This window comes from Hordeum vulgare, chromosome 1H (genome assembly GCF_904849725.1).
Source record: "Hordeum vulgare subsp. vulgare chromosome 1H, MorexV3_pseudomolecules_assembly, whole genome shotgun sequence".
Lineage (NCBI taxonomy): Eukaryota > Viridiplantae > Streptophyta > Magnoliopsida > Poales > Poaceae > Hordeum > Hordeum vulgare.
In genome coordinates, this window is record NC_058518.1 from 304606030 (window position 1) to 304622731 (window position 16702).

The following is a 16702-nucleotide window of genomic DNA, read 5'->3' on the forward strand; positions in this document are numbered from 1 at the left end:
CCATAGGTTCTATCATGTATGCAATGCTGTGCACTAGACCGGACGTTAGCCTAGCCATAAGTATAGCAGGTAGGTTCGAGAGTAATCCAGGAGTGGATCACTGGACGGCGGTCAAGAATATCCTGAAGTACCTGAAAAGGACTAAGGAGATGTTTCTCGTGTATGGAGGTGACGAAGAGCTCGCCCTAAAAGGTTACGTCGATGCAAGCTTTGACACAGATTCGGACGACTCTAAGTCGCAAACTGGATACGTATTTATTCTTAATGGGGGTGCGGTAAGCTGGTGCAGTTCCAAGCAGCGCGTCGTAGCAGATTCTACATGTGAAGCGGAGTACATGGCTGCCTCGGAGACGGCTAAGGAGGGTGTCTGGATGAAGCAATTCATGACGGATCTTGGAGTGGTGCCAAGCGCACTGAATCCAATAACCTTGTTCTGTGATAACACGGGTGCCATTGCCCTAGCAAAGGAACCATGGTTTCACAAGAAGTCCAGACACATCAAACGACGCTTCACCCTCATCCGCGACTACGTCGAAGGGGAGGACGTAAATATATGCAAAGTGCACACGGATCTGAATGTAGCAGACCCGCTGACTAAACCTCTTCCACGGCCAAAGCATGATCAACACCAGAACTGTATGGGTGTTAGATTTATTACAATGTAATTCACATGATGATGTGAGGGCTAGATTATTGACTCTAGTGCAAGTGGGAGACTGTTGGAATTATGCCCTAGAGGCAATAATAAATATAGTTATTATTATAATTCCTGTATCAAGATAATCGTTTATTATCCATGCTATAATTGTATTGAATGAAGACTTGTATACATGTGTGGATACATAGACAAAACACTGTCCCTAGCAAGCCTCTAGTTGGCTAGCCAGTTGATCAACGATAGTCAGTGTCTTCTGATTATGAACAAAGTGTTGTTGCTTGATAACTGGATCACGTCATTAGGAGAATCACGTGATGAACTAGACCCAAACTAATAGACGTAGCATGTTGATCGTGTCATTTTATTGCTACTGTTTTCTGCGTGTCAAGTATTTGTTCCTATGACCATGAGATCATATAACTCACTAACACCGGAGGAATACTTTGTGTGTATCAAACGTCGCAACGTAACTGGGTGACTATAAAGATGCTCTACAGGTATCTCCGAAGGTGTTCGTTGAGTTAGTATGGATCAAGACTGGGATTTGTCACTCCGTGTGACGGAGAGGTATCTCGGGGCCCACTCGGTAATACAACATCACACACAAGCCTTGCAAGCAATGTGACTTAGTGTAAGTTGCGGGATCTTGTATTACGGAACGAGTAAAGAGACTTGTCGGTAAACGAGATTGAAATAGGTATGCGGATACTGACGATCAAATCTCGGGCAAGTAACATACCGAAGGACAAAGGGAATGACATACGGGATTATATGAATCCTTGGCACTGAGGTTCAAACGATAAGATCTTCGTAGAATATGTAGGATCCAATATGGGCATCTAGGTCCTGCTATTGGATATTGACCGAGGAGTCTCTCGGGTCATGTCTACATAGTTCTCGAACCCGCAGGGTCTGCACACTTAAGGTTCGACGTTGTTTTATACGTATTTGAGTTATATGGCTGGTTACCGAATGTTGTTCGAAGTCCCGGATGAGATCATGGATGTCACGAGGGTTTCCGGAATGGTCCGGAAACGAAGATTGATATATAGGATGACCTCATTTGATTACCGGAAGGTTTTCGGAGTTACCGGGAATGTACCGGGAATGACGAATGGGTTCCGAGAATTCACTGGGGGGGGGGGGCACCCACCCCGGGGAAGCACATAGGTGTTGGGGGTGCCGCACCAGCCCTTAGTGGGCTGGTGGGAGAGCCCAAAAGGGGCCTATGTGCATTGGGAAGAAAATCAAAGAGAAAAAGGAAAAAAAGGAGGAGGTGAGAAAGGGAAGAAGGACTCCACCTTCCAAACCAAGTAGGACTCGGTTTGGGAGGGCAATCCTTCCCCCCTTGGCTCGGCCGACCCCTTGGGGGTTCTTGGACCCCAAGGGAAGGCTCCCCCCTCTCCCTCCTATATATAGTGGGGTTTTAGGGCTGATTTGAGACAACTTTTGCCACGGCAGCCCGACCACATATCTCCACGGTTTTACCTCTAGATCGCGTTTCTGCGGAGCTCGGGCGGAGCCCTGCTGAGACGAGATCACCACCAACCTCCGGAGCGCCGTCATGCTGCCGGAGAACTCTTCTACCTCTCCGTCTCTCTTGCTGGATCAAGAAGGCCGAGATCATCGTTGAGCTGTACGTGTGCTAAACGCGGAGGTGCCGTCCGTTCGGCACTAGATCGTGTGACTGATCGCGGGATAGTTCGCGGGGCGGATCGAGGGACGTGAGGACGTTCCACTACATCAACCGTCTTCACTAACGCTTCTGCTGTACGGTCTACAAGGGTACGTAGATCACACATCCCCTCTCGTAGATGGACATCACCATGATAGGTCTTCGTGCGCGTAGGAAATTTTTTGTTTCCCATGCGACGTTCCCCAACACTTCCTAGTAAAGAAATCGACCAAAAATAGCTGGCACTACAATACACGTACATAATCCACCTTGTATGCCACTGAAGAGTGTAAGTATAACCTTTTGCATGCACCTGAAGAGTGCAAGCATAACCTTTTTAGTTTTTGAGTGAAAGATTTGAGCGGAAAATATCACAAGACACATCAACCTACCGAAATGGAAGCGGGCGGAAAGGAGGTTCGTGCTAAGGAAAGGAGATCCGGCAAAAACAGACGTTGCTCCCATAGATATGACGGAAATGGGCCGCAGTTTGTAGGATCCGACAACAAAAATCAGGATGGACAAATATACAAGATCTATTCGGGCAGTTCAATTTGCCTCCGCGTGGTAAAGCGATGGTTATTTTGCCGTATGGCTCTGCTTACAAGATCCGTTGTAGATGAGTGTCACGTCTAGATTAGCATTAGACACAGCCATTGTCTAAACTGTAATACAACTGAATTTTTGCCGGTAATTCTAATAATTTGTTGATCGAAATCTTGTTCCAGTTCTATGAGGTAATTCCCAAAGGTAAATCTCACGAAAGATCTCGTCATTTTAGGTAAATTTAATTAAATTCATTCCGTTTCATTCTCTTAACCAAACATTGAAAAGTAATCATTTTATTTTACTTAATTATCCAAATTAAATATAAAAACCAAATATGTTTTAATGACATGGAACATGACATTCCACTTCGAATAAACACCCCCTCAAAGACGGCTGCCGAGATGCATCCTCCGGTAGGTTAATCAGCAATAAGTTAATATTTAATCCTCAGTGGTATATGTCCTACATCCTCCGGTGCTTTCGAAGCTGATCCCACAGTCATGAAAATGAGACTCCCATTTTACAGACACCAGACAGTGATTTACGCTCTAATCGTCCATCTTCAGAGAGAAGCAATGCCTTTTATATCTCAAAAAACGCGCGCAATCACAGAGACTCGTGATGCGTCTGTGCAGCCCGAAAGGAAAAGAGAGAAAAACACAAGATCAACAAAGGCAAAGACGGCGTACGATTCCTTATCCATCCCCATTGCCAAAGGTCGAATGATGGCTTGCAGAGGGAGTAAAGGTCGGTTTCGTATCCCCAGCACGTCTCGTCAGATCTCAGCCGTCCGGTTTCCCTGTCCCTACCATCCATCGGTTGGTGTAGCCTCCCGATCAGCGGGCAGCCTGCACCCAAAACCTCGTAGTTTTTCCTCCGAATTCAAGAACTCGGACCTCTTTTGCATCCATAAGATAAGAGTTGACGTGACAATTTGTTTGTTCTTATCTCTCACTCTGGAGCCACCTCAATCAATCAAAATAATATCAAAGGACCTGTGCATATATAGTCAAAAATCTTCTTTGAGGCAGAGAGACAGGCGCAGGAGTATAGCACTGAAAGCCTCAACCGATTCAGCACTGGAGTGGTTTGCTTAGGCGCTCTTCTTCTTCTCCTCCGGGACACCAGCTGCACCCATCCGTAGTAGTTGGGCCGTCCCTGAAGCCGCGACCAAACTGCCGCGGTGTAGTTCACGTCTGAGTCCACCGATGCATACTACCAGCACACACCACTACTACCATTCCTCTCCTATTACTACCTGGTGGCCGGCGTCGCCAAGCATTTCTATCATGGTTTCTTGCTTTCCCGCCTTCCCTTGCCTTGCACATCTCGGCAAGCGACCTGCTGCTGTTAGCCTCCATTTCTAACATTAGTCTATGCCCTGATCGGAAGCAAGTGTATGCTGGTTGACGCGAGTTCACCGAAACGACGCCATGGATAAGCAGAGGCGCGAGCTTCGGCTACGGCAATGGCTGGTGGTTCCATGGGTTATCGTGGTCATGGTGGGAGCTGGTCTGGCGACGGCGGAGTTGGCGGAGTCGGAGCTGGAGGAGTTCCGCGACGAGCGGGGCGGGCTGGTGGCGCTGCGCGACGGGCTGCGGTCGGCCAAGGACCTGCACTCCAACTGGACGGGCCCGCCGTGCCACGGCGGGCGGAGCCGGTGGTACGGCGTCTCCTGCGACGGCGATGGGCGCGTGGTTGGCGTCAGGCTCGACGGGGTTCAGCTCACGGGCGCGCTCCCCGCTGGCGCGCTCCGCGGAGTCGCGCGGCTTGCCACGCTCAGCTTGCGTGACAACGCCATCCACGGCGCGCTCCCTGGGCTTGCCGGGTTGGACCGGCTCCGCGTCATCGACCTGTCGAGCAACCGGTTCTCGGGCCCGATCCCGCGCCGATACGCCGCGGCTCTCCCCGCGCTCAGGCGGCTCGAGCTGCAGGACAACCTGCTCAACGGCACCGTGCCGGCGTTCACGCAGGGCGAGCTCACCGTCTTCAACGTGTCCTATAACTTCCTCCAGGGCGAGGTCCCGGATACGCGTGCGCTCCGCCGGTTCCCCGCGAGCGCTTTTGGCCACAACCTCAAGCTCTGCGGCGAGACCGTGAACGCCGCGTGCCGGTCGGGCTCGACCTCCACCGATGATGGAGGCCGAGCAGCCGGCAACCGCGACGATCGGGTGGTCAGGCCGGAGGACAACGGCGATGGCGGGCGAGCCGCGCGCAACTCAAGACACTTCAAGTTGGCGGCGTGGAGCGTCGTGGCGATCGCCCTTATCGCCGCGATGGTGCCGTTCGCCGCCGTGCTCATCTTCCTGCATCAGACCAAGAAGAGCCGGGAGGTGCGTCTCGGTGGCCGTGCTACACCGACAGGAGCGCCGGACATCAAGGATAAAGCCGAGCAAGGCAAGTTGAGTGGCAGCGGCAGCGGCAGCAGCAGCGGGAGCCGGAACGCGCAGGCGCAGCTGCACTTCTTCCGTGCCGACAAGCCGGCCGGCTTCGACCTCGACGACCTGTTCCGTTCGACGGCGGAGATGCTCGGCAAGGGACGGCTGGGGATCACCTACCGCGTGACGCTCGAGGCCGGCCCCGCCGTCGTCGTGGTAAAGCGGCTGCGCAACATGGGGCACGTGCCGCGCAAGGACTTCGCGCACACCATGCAGCTGCTGGGCAAGCTCCGGCACGAGAACGTGGTGGAGGTCGTCGCGTGCTACCATTCCAAGGAGGAGAAGCTGGCCGTCTACGAGCACGTGCCCGGGCGCAGCCTCTTCGAGCTCCTGCACGGTACGTCCCCTTCTTGGTCGCAACATGCATCCCCATTTTCCATTGAGAGCTTGTCCATCAGTGCCATGACGATTTGATGAGATCGATCGACTGATCTTGCTCTGCTCTGTTTATTGCGCGCGTGCAGAGAACAGAGGCGAAGGCAGGATGCCGCTGCCGTGGCCGGCGAGGCTGTCGATCGCGAAGGGCATGGCGCGCGGGCTGGCCTACCTGCACCGGTCGATGCCGTTCTTCCACCGGCCGCCACACGGCAACCTCAAGTCGTCCAACGTGATCATCCTGTCGAAGCCCAACGGCAAGTATCAGCACCCGCACGTGGTGCCGAAGCTCACGGACTACGGCTTCCACCCGCTGCTCCCGCACCACGCGCACAGGCTGGCCGCGGCCAAGTGCCCGGAGTACGCGCGCGGCAAGCGGCCGTCGTCCCGAGCTGACGTGTTCTGCTTCGGCCTCGTGCTGCTGGAGGTGGTGACGGGGAAGTTGCCGGTGGACGAGGCTGACGGCGACATGGCGGAGTGGGCGCGTCTGGCGCTGAGCCACGAGTGGTCCACGGACATACTCGACGTGGAGATCGTCGGCGAGCTGGAACGGCACGGGGACATGCTAAGGCTCACGGAGGTCGCGCTGATGTGCGCTGCCGTCGAGCCCGACAGGCGGCCCAAGATGCCCGACGTCGTCAGGATGATCGACGAGATCGGCGGCGACGCGGACGAGAGAGGGAGGTGGGAGCTCGTCGTAGGATGAATATGATCTTGAGCTGTAGGAGACCATCTGTGCTTCCGTGATACACAATCTCTTAGTTACCACCCGTCTTGTTTTGTATCTTTGTGTACTTTGTGTTTCTCTTTCTTCTCGGAAGGTATCATCGCAATCGATTGGGGAGTACTATCCGAAGCGTACAGCTCTCTAATCACTTTTGCAAAATATCAGGCACATGAATTTTCTTAATTTTCAGTCAAAACTCTCACCTAGGATGAAAATGGAGCGAAAAGTTTTCGCTTTTCCGGAGGAGAACGGATAGGAAATATGAACAGCAAAACCAAAATTTGTAAAATGGAAATGAAAATGGATTTTTGTGTGAAAACAACGGAACAATCTTTTTTGATGAAACATATATAGAAATGAAACTTTCGTTTTTGTGAATATAAAATTCCATTTCTACTATAGGCATATGACTTCTTTATAACCCAACTATCAAATAACACACAATGATTCACTCAACAGAATAAATCTTTGAGGATCAACTTCTACTACCACACACATACTCAACTAGAGTACTAGACCATATATAGAATTGTCCAGCGGTAGTATAATACTATCCTAAGTTTCTAATACAACCATATCATTTTATATAGTAGCCATCACTAGTAAAAACATACCTTTCATCCCGAGCTCTAGTCTCGACCGGGTTTGGGCCCGGGACTAATGTGAGCACTAGTCCCGGTTTCAACGGCTAGGAACGGATGGGGGCACGGCCAGGATTAGTTCCGGTTCAAATGGGACCTCTAGTACCGGTTGGTGATACCAACCGGGATTAAAGGGGTTGCGACAGGCCCAGGGCCTTGCGAGCTCCTTTAATCCCGGTTGGTATCACTAACCGGGACTAAAGATAGAAATTTAGTCCCGGTTGATATATTCAACCAGGACTTAAGTCTTCTCTATATAAAGCTGCTTAGTCCATTCTAAGTCCTAGCTTTCTCTACTCTCTGTTTCCTTCCCCAAGCTCGAGCTCATCATCCTCTATTTTTGCCAAGATTTTTCAAGATTGGTGGAACCCCATCTATCCAAGGGTTCTAAATGGTTAGCAACTTCATCCTTTCATCTCTCATTGCTAGTTTAGCTCGTTTCATGCTCTATAAGTATAGTGATTTGTGTGTTTTAGTTTGGGAGTAATTATCTGGGAGTTTATTGAATTATATGCAATTTGAGCTCCAATTAACTTTTTGTAGGATCGAAAGTATGTCTAGAGGGGGGGTGATTAGACTACTTGACAGGATAAAAACTTAGCCTTTTTCCATTTTTAGTTGAGGATCGGTTTTAGCAATTATGACTAGTCAAATTCACCCTACACATGCATATCTAAGAGTATAACAGTTGAAAGTAAAGACATTCAAATATAATATAAAGAGTAAGGTAGGAAGATCAAACGCAAAGGTTGACACGGCAATTTTTGGCGTGGTTCCAATAGGTGGTGCTATCGTACGTCCACGTTAGTGGAGACTTCAAACCACGGAGGGTAATTGCTGCGAAAATCCACGAGTGGTCCACGAAGAAGCGGCCTTGTCTATTCCACCATGGCTTCCGTCCACACAGGACTAGCCTCACACACAGGAGATCTTCAAGAAGTAGGCGATCTCCTTGCCCTTACAAACTTCTTGGATCAACTCCACAACACGAAGTACGAGGCTCCCAAGCGACACCTAACCAATCTAGGAGGCACCACCCTCCAAAAGGTAATAGATGCGGTAGAACGATGAACTCCTTACTCGTGTGCTTCAAAAGATAGTCTCCTCAACACTCAATCACTCTTTCACAGATTTGGCATGGGTAGGAGAGATTGATCTTGTGGAAAGCAACTTGGGGAGGCTAGAGATCAAGTTTCAAATGGTTGGATTGGAATCTCTTGATCTCAACACATGAGTAGGTGGCTCTCTCTCAAAAATATGGATCTCGCAAGTGTGTGTGTGTGTTGTGAGTGCATCCTCTATGAATGAGAGGATTTGGAGGGGTTATATAGGCATCTCCCAAAATCCAACCGTTACAACATTATTGCCCAACTCGGTGACACCGAAATGAATCTTGGTGGTACCAAGTTGCACTAAATGTGGCAACTTTTAAATTCTCGGTGAGACCAATATACGAATCTCGGTGGTACCGATACGATAACCTAGACCAATTTCCAAATCTCGGTGAGACCGATTTCAAACACGGAAACTCCAGTTCTCAAAATCTTCTCAACAGAAAGTTGGTCATTGAATCTCGGTGGCAACGATGTGAAAGTTGGCGGTACCGAGATAGTAGGGTTTAGCATAGGGTCTATCTGGTGGAAAAATCGGTTAGGCCGAGTGGAAATAGTTGGTGGCACCGATTTTGCTAGTATAACTACTGAAATTCAGAAATTTGCCGTCTGCCAAGGCGGACGGCAAAGGGGGCAACCACGGACGGCAAAGGCTTTGCCGTCTGCCCCCTCATGGCAAAGTAGACGGTAAAAAAAATCCGGTGAAGAGGCTCTTTGCCGTCTGCTTTCACAAAGCGGACGGCAAAGAATCTTTGCCATGAGGGGGCAGACGGCAAAATAAGTGGGACGACATATATTGCAACGTCCCCGTTAAGTGTTAACGGCATGCCTCCTCTCTTTGCCGTCTGCCTCCCCCCCTTTGCCATGTGGGGGCAGACGGCAAAGAGGGGAGAGAGAGGGGGCAGATTCCCTCTTTGCCGTCTGCCTCCCCCCCTTTGCCATGTGGGGGCAGACGGCAAAGAGGGGAGAGAGAGGGGGCAGATTCCCTCTTTGCCGTCTGCCTCCCCCCCTTTGCCATGTGGGGGCAGACGGCAAAGAGGGGAGAGAGAGGGGGCAGATTCCGTCTTTGCCGTCTGCCTCCCCCCTTTGCCATGTGGGGGCAGACGGCAAAGAGGGGAACCAGCCCCTTATTTATTTATTTTTTGTTATATCCAGCATTTTTAACAATAATCAGGATATATATATATATATATATATTTGACATAAATAAATTTCTTTCCGTACTCATAACCATATTAAAATAACTCTCATCCATAGTGCATACATATTATGGAAGTTACATCCGTACCAAACCATATATTACACCAGTTTCATCCACGTGCATACAAAGTTTCATATATTCATATACTACAATAGTTTCACTACAACCCATGGTACAAGAAATAATCTTCAAGCATTCCATCAACCAAGCTTCCCGTGAAGTGAAGGTAATCTGCAAAATGACAAATAAGAAAGTTAGAAAAATAATACTAGATGAAGTAGTGTATATATAGGTTATTTCAGAGAGAAATTAGCTAAGTATAGACCATTTAGGAGCTAACTAAGCTAATTATGTCATTTAGGTGGAACCCTAGCTAACTATAGGAGAAGAGAAGGAGAAGAAGAAGTAAAAGAAGGAGGAGGAGGAGGAGAAGGAGAAGGAAGAGGAGAAGAAGAAGAAAAAGGAGGAGGAGGAGGAGGAGGAGAAGGAAGAGGAGAAGAAGAAGAAGGAGAAGAAGAAGGAGAAGAAGGAGAAGAAGAAGGAGAAGGAGCGGGAGCTCCTTCTCCTTCCTCTTCTCCTTCTTCTCCTTCTTCTTCTCCTTCTTCTCCTTCTTCTTCTTATCCTTTTGTCCCCTTCTTCTTCTCCTCCTCCCTCTCCTCCTTCTTCTTCTCCTTTTTCCTCTTCCTTCCTTTCATTTTCCTCTTTTTCTCTTCTTGTCCCCTTCTTCGGGCTAAATTGGCTAAGAATGCCTTTTTGGAGCTAATTATGTCATTTCGAGGATAATTAGCTAAGTATAGGTCATTTTTTATTAAATAGGCCATTTTGGAGCTAACTAAGCTAATTATGTCATTTCGTAGGATAATTAGCCAATTTAGCCTTTCTTGGATAAGTCTAAGCTACGTAGAAGAAGAGATAGAGAAGAAGAAGTAAAATAAGGAGGAGGAGGAGGAGGAGGAGAAGAAGAAGGAAGAGGAGAAGAAGAAGAAAAGAAGAAGGAGAAGGAGAAGAAGAAGGAGAAGGAGAAGGAGGAAGAAGGAGGAAGAAGAAGGGGAAGGAGGAGCTCCTTCTCCTTCTCCTCCTTCTTCTCCTTCTTCTTCTCCTCCTCCCTCTCCTCCTTCTTCTTCTCCTTTTTCCTCTTCCTTCCTTTCATTTTCCTCTTTTTCTCTTCTTGTCCCCTTATTCTGGCTAAATTGGCTAAGAATGCCTTTTTGGACCTAATTATGTCATTTCGAGGATAATTAGCTAAGTATAGGTCATTTTTTATTAAATAGGACATTTTGGAGCTAACTAAGCTAATTATGTCATTTCGTAGGATAATTAGCCAATTTAGCCTTTCTTGGATGAGTCTAAGCTACGTAGAAGAAGAGATAGAGAAGAAGAAGTAAAATAAGGAGGAGGAGGAGGAGGAGGAGGAGAAGAAGAAGGAAGAGGAGAAGAAGAAGAAAAGAAGAAGGAGAAGGAGAAGAAGAAGGAGAAGGAGAAGGAGGAAGAAGGAGGAAGAAGAAGGGGAAGGAGGAGCTCCTTCTCCTTCTCCTCCTTCTTCTCCTTCTTCTTCTCCTCCTCCCTCTCCTCCTTCTTCTTCTCCTTTTTCCTCTTCCTTCCTTTCATTTTCCTCTTTTTCTCTTCTCGTCCCCTTCTTCGGGCTAAATTGGCTAAGAATGCCTTTTTGGAGCTAATTATGTCATTTCGAGGATAATTAGCTAAGTATAGGTCTTTTTTTATTAAATAGGCCATTTTGGAGCTAACTAAGCTAATTATGTCATTTCGTAGGATAATTGGCCAATTTAGCCTTTCTTGGATGAGTCTAAGCTACGTAGAAGAAGAGATAGAGAAGAAGAAGTAAAATAAGGAGGAGGAGGAGGAGGAGAAGAAGAAGGAAGAGGAGAAGAAGAAGAAAAGAAGAAGGAGAAGGAGAAGAAGAAGGACAAGGAGAAGGAGGAAGAAGGAGGAAGAAGAAGGGGAAGGAGGAGCTCCTTCTCCTTCTCCTCCTTCTTCTCCTTCTTCTTCTCCTCCTCCCTCTCCTCCTTCTTCTCATTTTTCCTCTTCCTTCCTTTCATTTTCCTCTTTTTCTCTTCTGGTCCCCTTCTTCGGGCTAAATTGGCTAAGAATGCCTTTTTGGACCTAATTATGTCATTTCGAGGATAATTAGCTAAGTATAGGTCATTTTTTATTAAATAGGCCATTTTGGAGCTAACTAAGCTAATTATGTCATTTCGTAGGATAATTAGCCAATTTAGCCTTTCTTGGATAAGTCTAAGCTACGTAGAAGAAGAGATAGAGAAGAAGAAGTAAAATAAGGAGGAGGAGGAGGAGGAGAAGAAGAAGGAAGAGGAGGAGAAGAAGAAAAGAAGAAGGAGAAGGAGAAGAAGAAGGAGAAGGAGAAGGAGGAAGAAGGAGGAAGAAGAAGGGGAAGGAGGAGCTCCTTCTCCTTCTCCTCCTTCTTCTCCTTCTTCTTCTCCTCCTCCCTCTCCTCCTTCTTCTCCTCATTTTTCCTCTTCCTTCCTTTCATTTTTCCTCTTTTTCTCTTCTGGTCCCCTTCTTCGAGCTAAATTGGCTAAGAATGCCTTTTTGGACCTAATTATGTCATTTCGAGGATAATTAGCTAAGTATAGGTCTTTTTTTATTAAATAGGACATTTTGGAGCTAACTAAGCTAATTATGTCATTAGATGGAAGTCTAGCTATTTTGGAGCTAACTAAGCTAATTATGTCATTAGATGGAAGTCTAGCTATTTTTTATTAAAACACTAGAAATAACATACCTAAGTTAGGGTGACGCACGGTGGCTCTGGCTTGTTTCACCTGGAGAAGGCTGCCCTGGAGAAGGCTCGACTGTAGAAGGGTCGTGCGATGCGTTTCGGGACATATTCTGCACCAAACATCGTTTGCAATGTGTAGTTAGCATGAGGACACTCTTAAGATCACTCCACTGAAATGAAACTCACCGTCCCCGCCACGTTAATGACTGGCATCGGCGGAGGGACTTGGCCGTTCTTCTCGCACATAGACTGTACATTTGGTTTCGACAAGTCAAACATTTGATTTATTAATGAAACGGACATTCAAATGCAAGATTTGAAATAACATGAAGAAGAAACTTACCACGAAGAGCTCGTATATGGCCCTGGTAGACGCTTCATTCCGTGCCCTCTCCGCCTCCACCAATGCAGTCGTCCTCTCCTCCAGCTCCCTAATTTCCTTATCCTTCTCCGCCATAGCCGCCTGCATTGCCGCTCTCTCTTTCTGAATAGCAGCCTGCAACACAACTCATTGTTAGCAATGTAATCATATTGGTTCCAACGCACAACATAATGCGGAAAGATAGTTGAGTCCATTAAACTAACCTCGATGGCGAGCTCGACTGGCCGTGGACGACGTGTTATCTCCGGACAAGAGCTCGTTTGGCGTGCCTTTATCTGCCGGAGAGTGCTAGGACAACGTATAAGGCCGTATCCAATGGCGATCGAGCCATGGGGCCTCCCGTTGCCAGCTATCATCACCAGCTCTGGATCAATAGGCCCCTCGCTCGGGTTAAAGTCCTCCCCTTTCCTCGCCTTCCCGTGATCTCTGTACTTCACGAGCTTGTCGTGGGAGGAGATGTTGGTGAAGTTTTTTGGATGCTCGAGGTCAGACTCACAGAATGCCTTGACCTTCTTGTACGAGGCAGTATGGGCCATCGCATACAGGTCGTACATCTGTGGCGCCTCCGTCTTATTGTGACGCGCCTAAAAGAGAGAGAGCAGAAAATTGTATTGGTAAAGGGCTCAAGATAGCATTAAGAATGAATTGCATGAGGCATGAAGCAAACCACATACCCAGTTCTCGCCAAATTGGATTAAGTTGACGCTCCCTTGATGGTGTGGCACGCCAACCATTTTGCCACCCCTCTCCTTGGCGTTGTTGTGGCTGGTCTCCCACGTTTCGGAGCACCACTGGTCCACCAAGGCCTCCCAACAATCCGTCTTATCCACACACCATCTAGGGGGCACCTAAGTTAATAAAGAGAAATTTGAGTGCGTAAGAACCAAATCAAGGAAACTAACTACAAAGCCTTAATAATATGTAATTACCTTCATGTAATGCTCCTTCTCCATCTTAGCATCACGACACTTCGCCTTATCAATCCTAATACGCCGCGTGGCATAGTAGTCTCGAACAGCCTGCACCCGAGCCTCGTGCCGGAAGTTTTGAAGTAGGCGGCGACATTCGGTTTCGATAACCTTTGCCGCGTCGTCCTCGTATCCCTCCTCACACCTGTAGAAGGTCTGCAAACGAGACAACACCGATTAGTACAATAAATAGCTATGGTTAATTTATAATTGTGTGAAAGAGAAATTACCCAGAACTTTCGGATCACCATGTCCGCCCTCGTGGCACACAAAACACCGTCGATCTCCACCTCCGGCGGGGCCGGGGCACCCAAGTAGTGCTCCCAGGTCATCCCTACCTCTCGCTCCCGACCGGGCAACGTAACAAACCCTGGGAAGTTTTGACGGCAAAGAACACCGAGGACGCTGTTGGGCTTGCGGACACCCTTGGCAACAATCCAACCCCTACAGTATGACAAATTAAAGCCAAAACATTAGATATTTGAGAAAACGCGAAGGCAAAAGGTTAAATAAGAGTAAATTAACTTACTTGTCCCCATTTGGCCTAATCGAGCACCTCTGCTCGGGGGTCGCTGGCACGAGCGGGAGCCCCGAACTACCACGCTGGTAGACGGTATCCCCCTCACCCAACTCCTCGTCGCTACCAGCATGGCCAGTTGGCTCTGGCCAGGGATCCCACTGGGTCTCTTGGGACGTACCCTCATCCCTGCTGTGCTCCGCAGTCGTGTGGAAGGAAGCCTCTGGGACACGAGTCTCGTGGGTCAAAGGCTCGTCGACCTGAGGCTCGTCGACCCGAGGCTCGTGAACCGGAGACCGTGTAGCCTCCACCTCAGACGAATCCACCCTAGAAGTCCTCCTGTGCTCAGGTGAATCAGCTTGGGGTGGTGGCGGAGACCGTGTAGCCCTACCTCTCCCGCGGCCACGTGTACCTTTAGTACAACATAAATACCAACATGAGTAATAAAATGTATATAAATACCAATATGCATACAACATGAGTACAACATAAATACCAAGATGAATACAACGTGTACCTTTAGTGCCTCTCGGCTTCGCGGGTGGTCGACCTCCTCTCACGGGGGCCGCTCCTTGCATAGTAGAGAGCAACACTCTCCGAAGAGGCGAGGCAGGAATGGAAGTACCCATCCCATCACCCGCCGACGAAGAAGCAGCCGCGACATGCTTTCAACCCTTTCCCACCATCTTTCAACACCTGTCATGACAAAGAGTAAATGAAATTAGTACAACATAAATACCAACATGACTAATAAAAATTCAATACCTAACATGAACTCAAAATTTATATATAGTATAATAGTTGAATACCTGACATGAACTAATAACAATCGTCCTCGTCTATATATGCTTCGGGGTCAATAAATGCATCATGATCATCACTATCATCAATAAATGCATCATCATCATCACTATCTAGAAGAACATGTGGAAGGCCACCATTATGTAATCGGTCAAGAAGTGACAGGTCATCCGCAGCAGTAACCTCTTCTTCTTCCAGCTCTTCCTCTTCGGGCTCAGGGGTTAAGACGGATTCACTGTCGCTGTCTACTTCAATGTTCTGGGGTGAAGTAGAGCGGTTCTTGAAACGTTTCTTGGACATACGTGTTTCTTGGAAGAATTCTCCTTCATATGTGTCTGGGTTAATGTGAGGTTCGTAATCCTCTTCATTGAGGGTAGGTGGTCTAAAATGTGGTGGCACTTCATAAACGACATCCCAACCTTTGAGATTTGGATCAGTTTGGCAGGCCCACGGTAGATAGAAAACTTGTGTCGCGTGTTGAGCCGTAATATAGACATCGGGAACATCTAAGTGGGTGTTTTGGTTGATTTCGACTAGTCCTATATGTTCATGAGTCCTTCTAGTCTCCCTCGGCTCAAACCAATAACATTTGAAGACTACGACGGTCGGTGGGTTTTCACCATAGAATAGAAGTTCATAAATTGCTTCAACCCTTCCATAATACTCGGTGTCTCCTTCGCCGATAGTAGAGACAGAACAATTTGTAGTCTTTAGGTCGGGCATAGATAGCTCTTTACCAAAGGTACGAAAGTGATACCCGTTGATGTTGTATTTGTCAAATGAACGGACCTTATAGTCAAAACCATTAGCGACTTGTCTCAACTCGGCGTCCATAGACTCTGCATCAGCCTACAAGTTTAATACAAAAGAATGGATGCATTAGCCGCAAATTAGACCAATAAGTCAAATGGGCCCTTAATGGTAATTAATTACCCTTTGTTTGAACCAAGAGATGAAACCAGGATAGTCGCCTCCATGCTTTGCGAGAAGCTCATACTCTTCGACGGAATCCTTTTCGATGACCGCTCCATCCGAGAATTCGGCGACGTATCGTCTATATCAAATATCCGGGAATAAGAGTGGTTCAAAGCAATTAGAAGTTGCGGAACAATAAATTACCGAGAACTTACTCGATGTACGGCCGCACTTCTGTTAGGTTGGTGAAGATATACAATGAAATGGTCCGCCATTCTTCGACATCCAACGATTTCCCTTTCGAAGCACCGGATGGTGCGAGCTTACCTTTGAATAGGCTGAGGTTGGATCAAACTTTTTCTCGATCGCCATCATTGTACCGAGGCTTCGGGTTATGCAAATGATAATTTTTGGCTTCGTAGTGTGCTGTCACGAAGTTTGCCGCCTCCTCAGTAATGAATGCCTCAGCCATCGATGCTTCAATTCTACGTTTATTTTTACACTTAGCTCGAAGCGTCTTTTGCATCCTCTCAGTTGAGTAGCACCATCGATTTTGAACGGGCCCCCCCATTCTTGCCTCGGTCGGGAGATGCAAAATCAAATGTTGCATTGGATTAAAGAAGCCCGGTGGAAAGATCTTTTCTAATTTGCAGACCAACTCCGGCGCCAACTCTTCCATTTCATCTAGCACGCCAGGCGATAGTTCTTTCGCACAAAGAGAACGGAAGAAATAGCTCAGCTCTGCCAGTACTAGCCATTCATCCTCAGGGATAAAGCCACGCAACATCACCGGCATTACCCGCTCAATCCATATGTGCCAATCATGACTCTTGAGCCCAAATATTTTCAATTTCTCAAGACTCGCTCCCCTCTTTAGATTCGCAGCATACCCATCGGGGAACATCAACCGCATTTTCACCCACAATAGCATTTCCCTCATAGCTGGCCTTTCAAGATTGAACCATGCCTTTGGCTTCGCTATGCT

At 47.9% G+C, this 16702-nt stretch overlaps 1 protein-coding gene across 1 annotated transcript; it reads left to right on the plus strand.

The window, feature by feature from the left end:
• Nucleotides 1-3892: 3892 nt before the first annotated feature.
• Nucleotides 3893-6605, plus strand: LOC123409965 (probable inactive receptor kinase At5g16590). The gene is made up of 2 exons (XM_045102838.1): nt 3893-5657; nt 5785-6605. The coding sequence occupies exons 1-2, from the start codon at nt 4316-4318 to the stop codon at nt 6399-6401; spliced, it is 1959 nt and encodes a 652-aa protein (XP_044958773.1). The 5' UTR covers nt 3893-4315; the 3' UTR covers nt 6402-6605.
• Nucleotides 6606-16702: the final 10097 nt, after the last annotated feature.

Excerpts from the sequence above, each read along its gene's own strand:
- LOC123409965 (XM_045102838.1), top strand. The coding sequence starts at position 4,316 with ATGGATAAGCAGAGGCGCGAGCTTCGGCTACGGCAATGGCTGGTGGTT. Across the intron at positions 5,658-5,784 it reads CCTCTTCGAGCTCCTGCACG|AGAACAGAGGCGAAGGCAGG; the intron begins GTACGTCCCCTT and ends GCGCGCGTGCAG.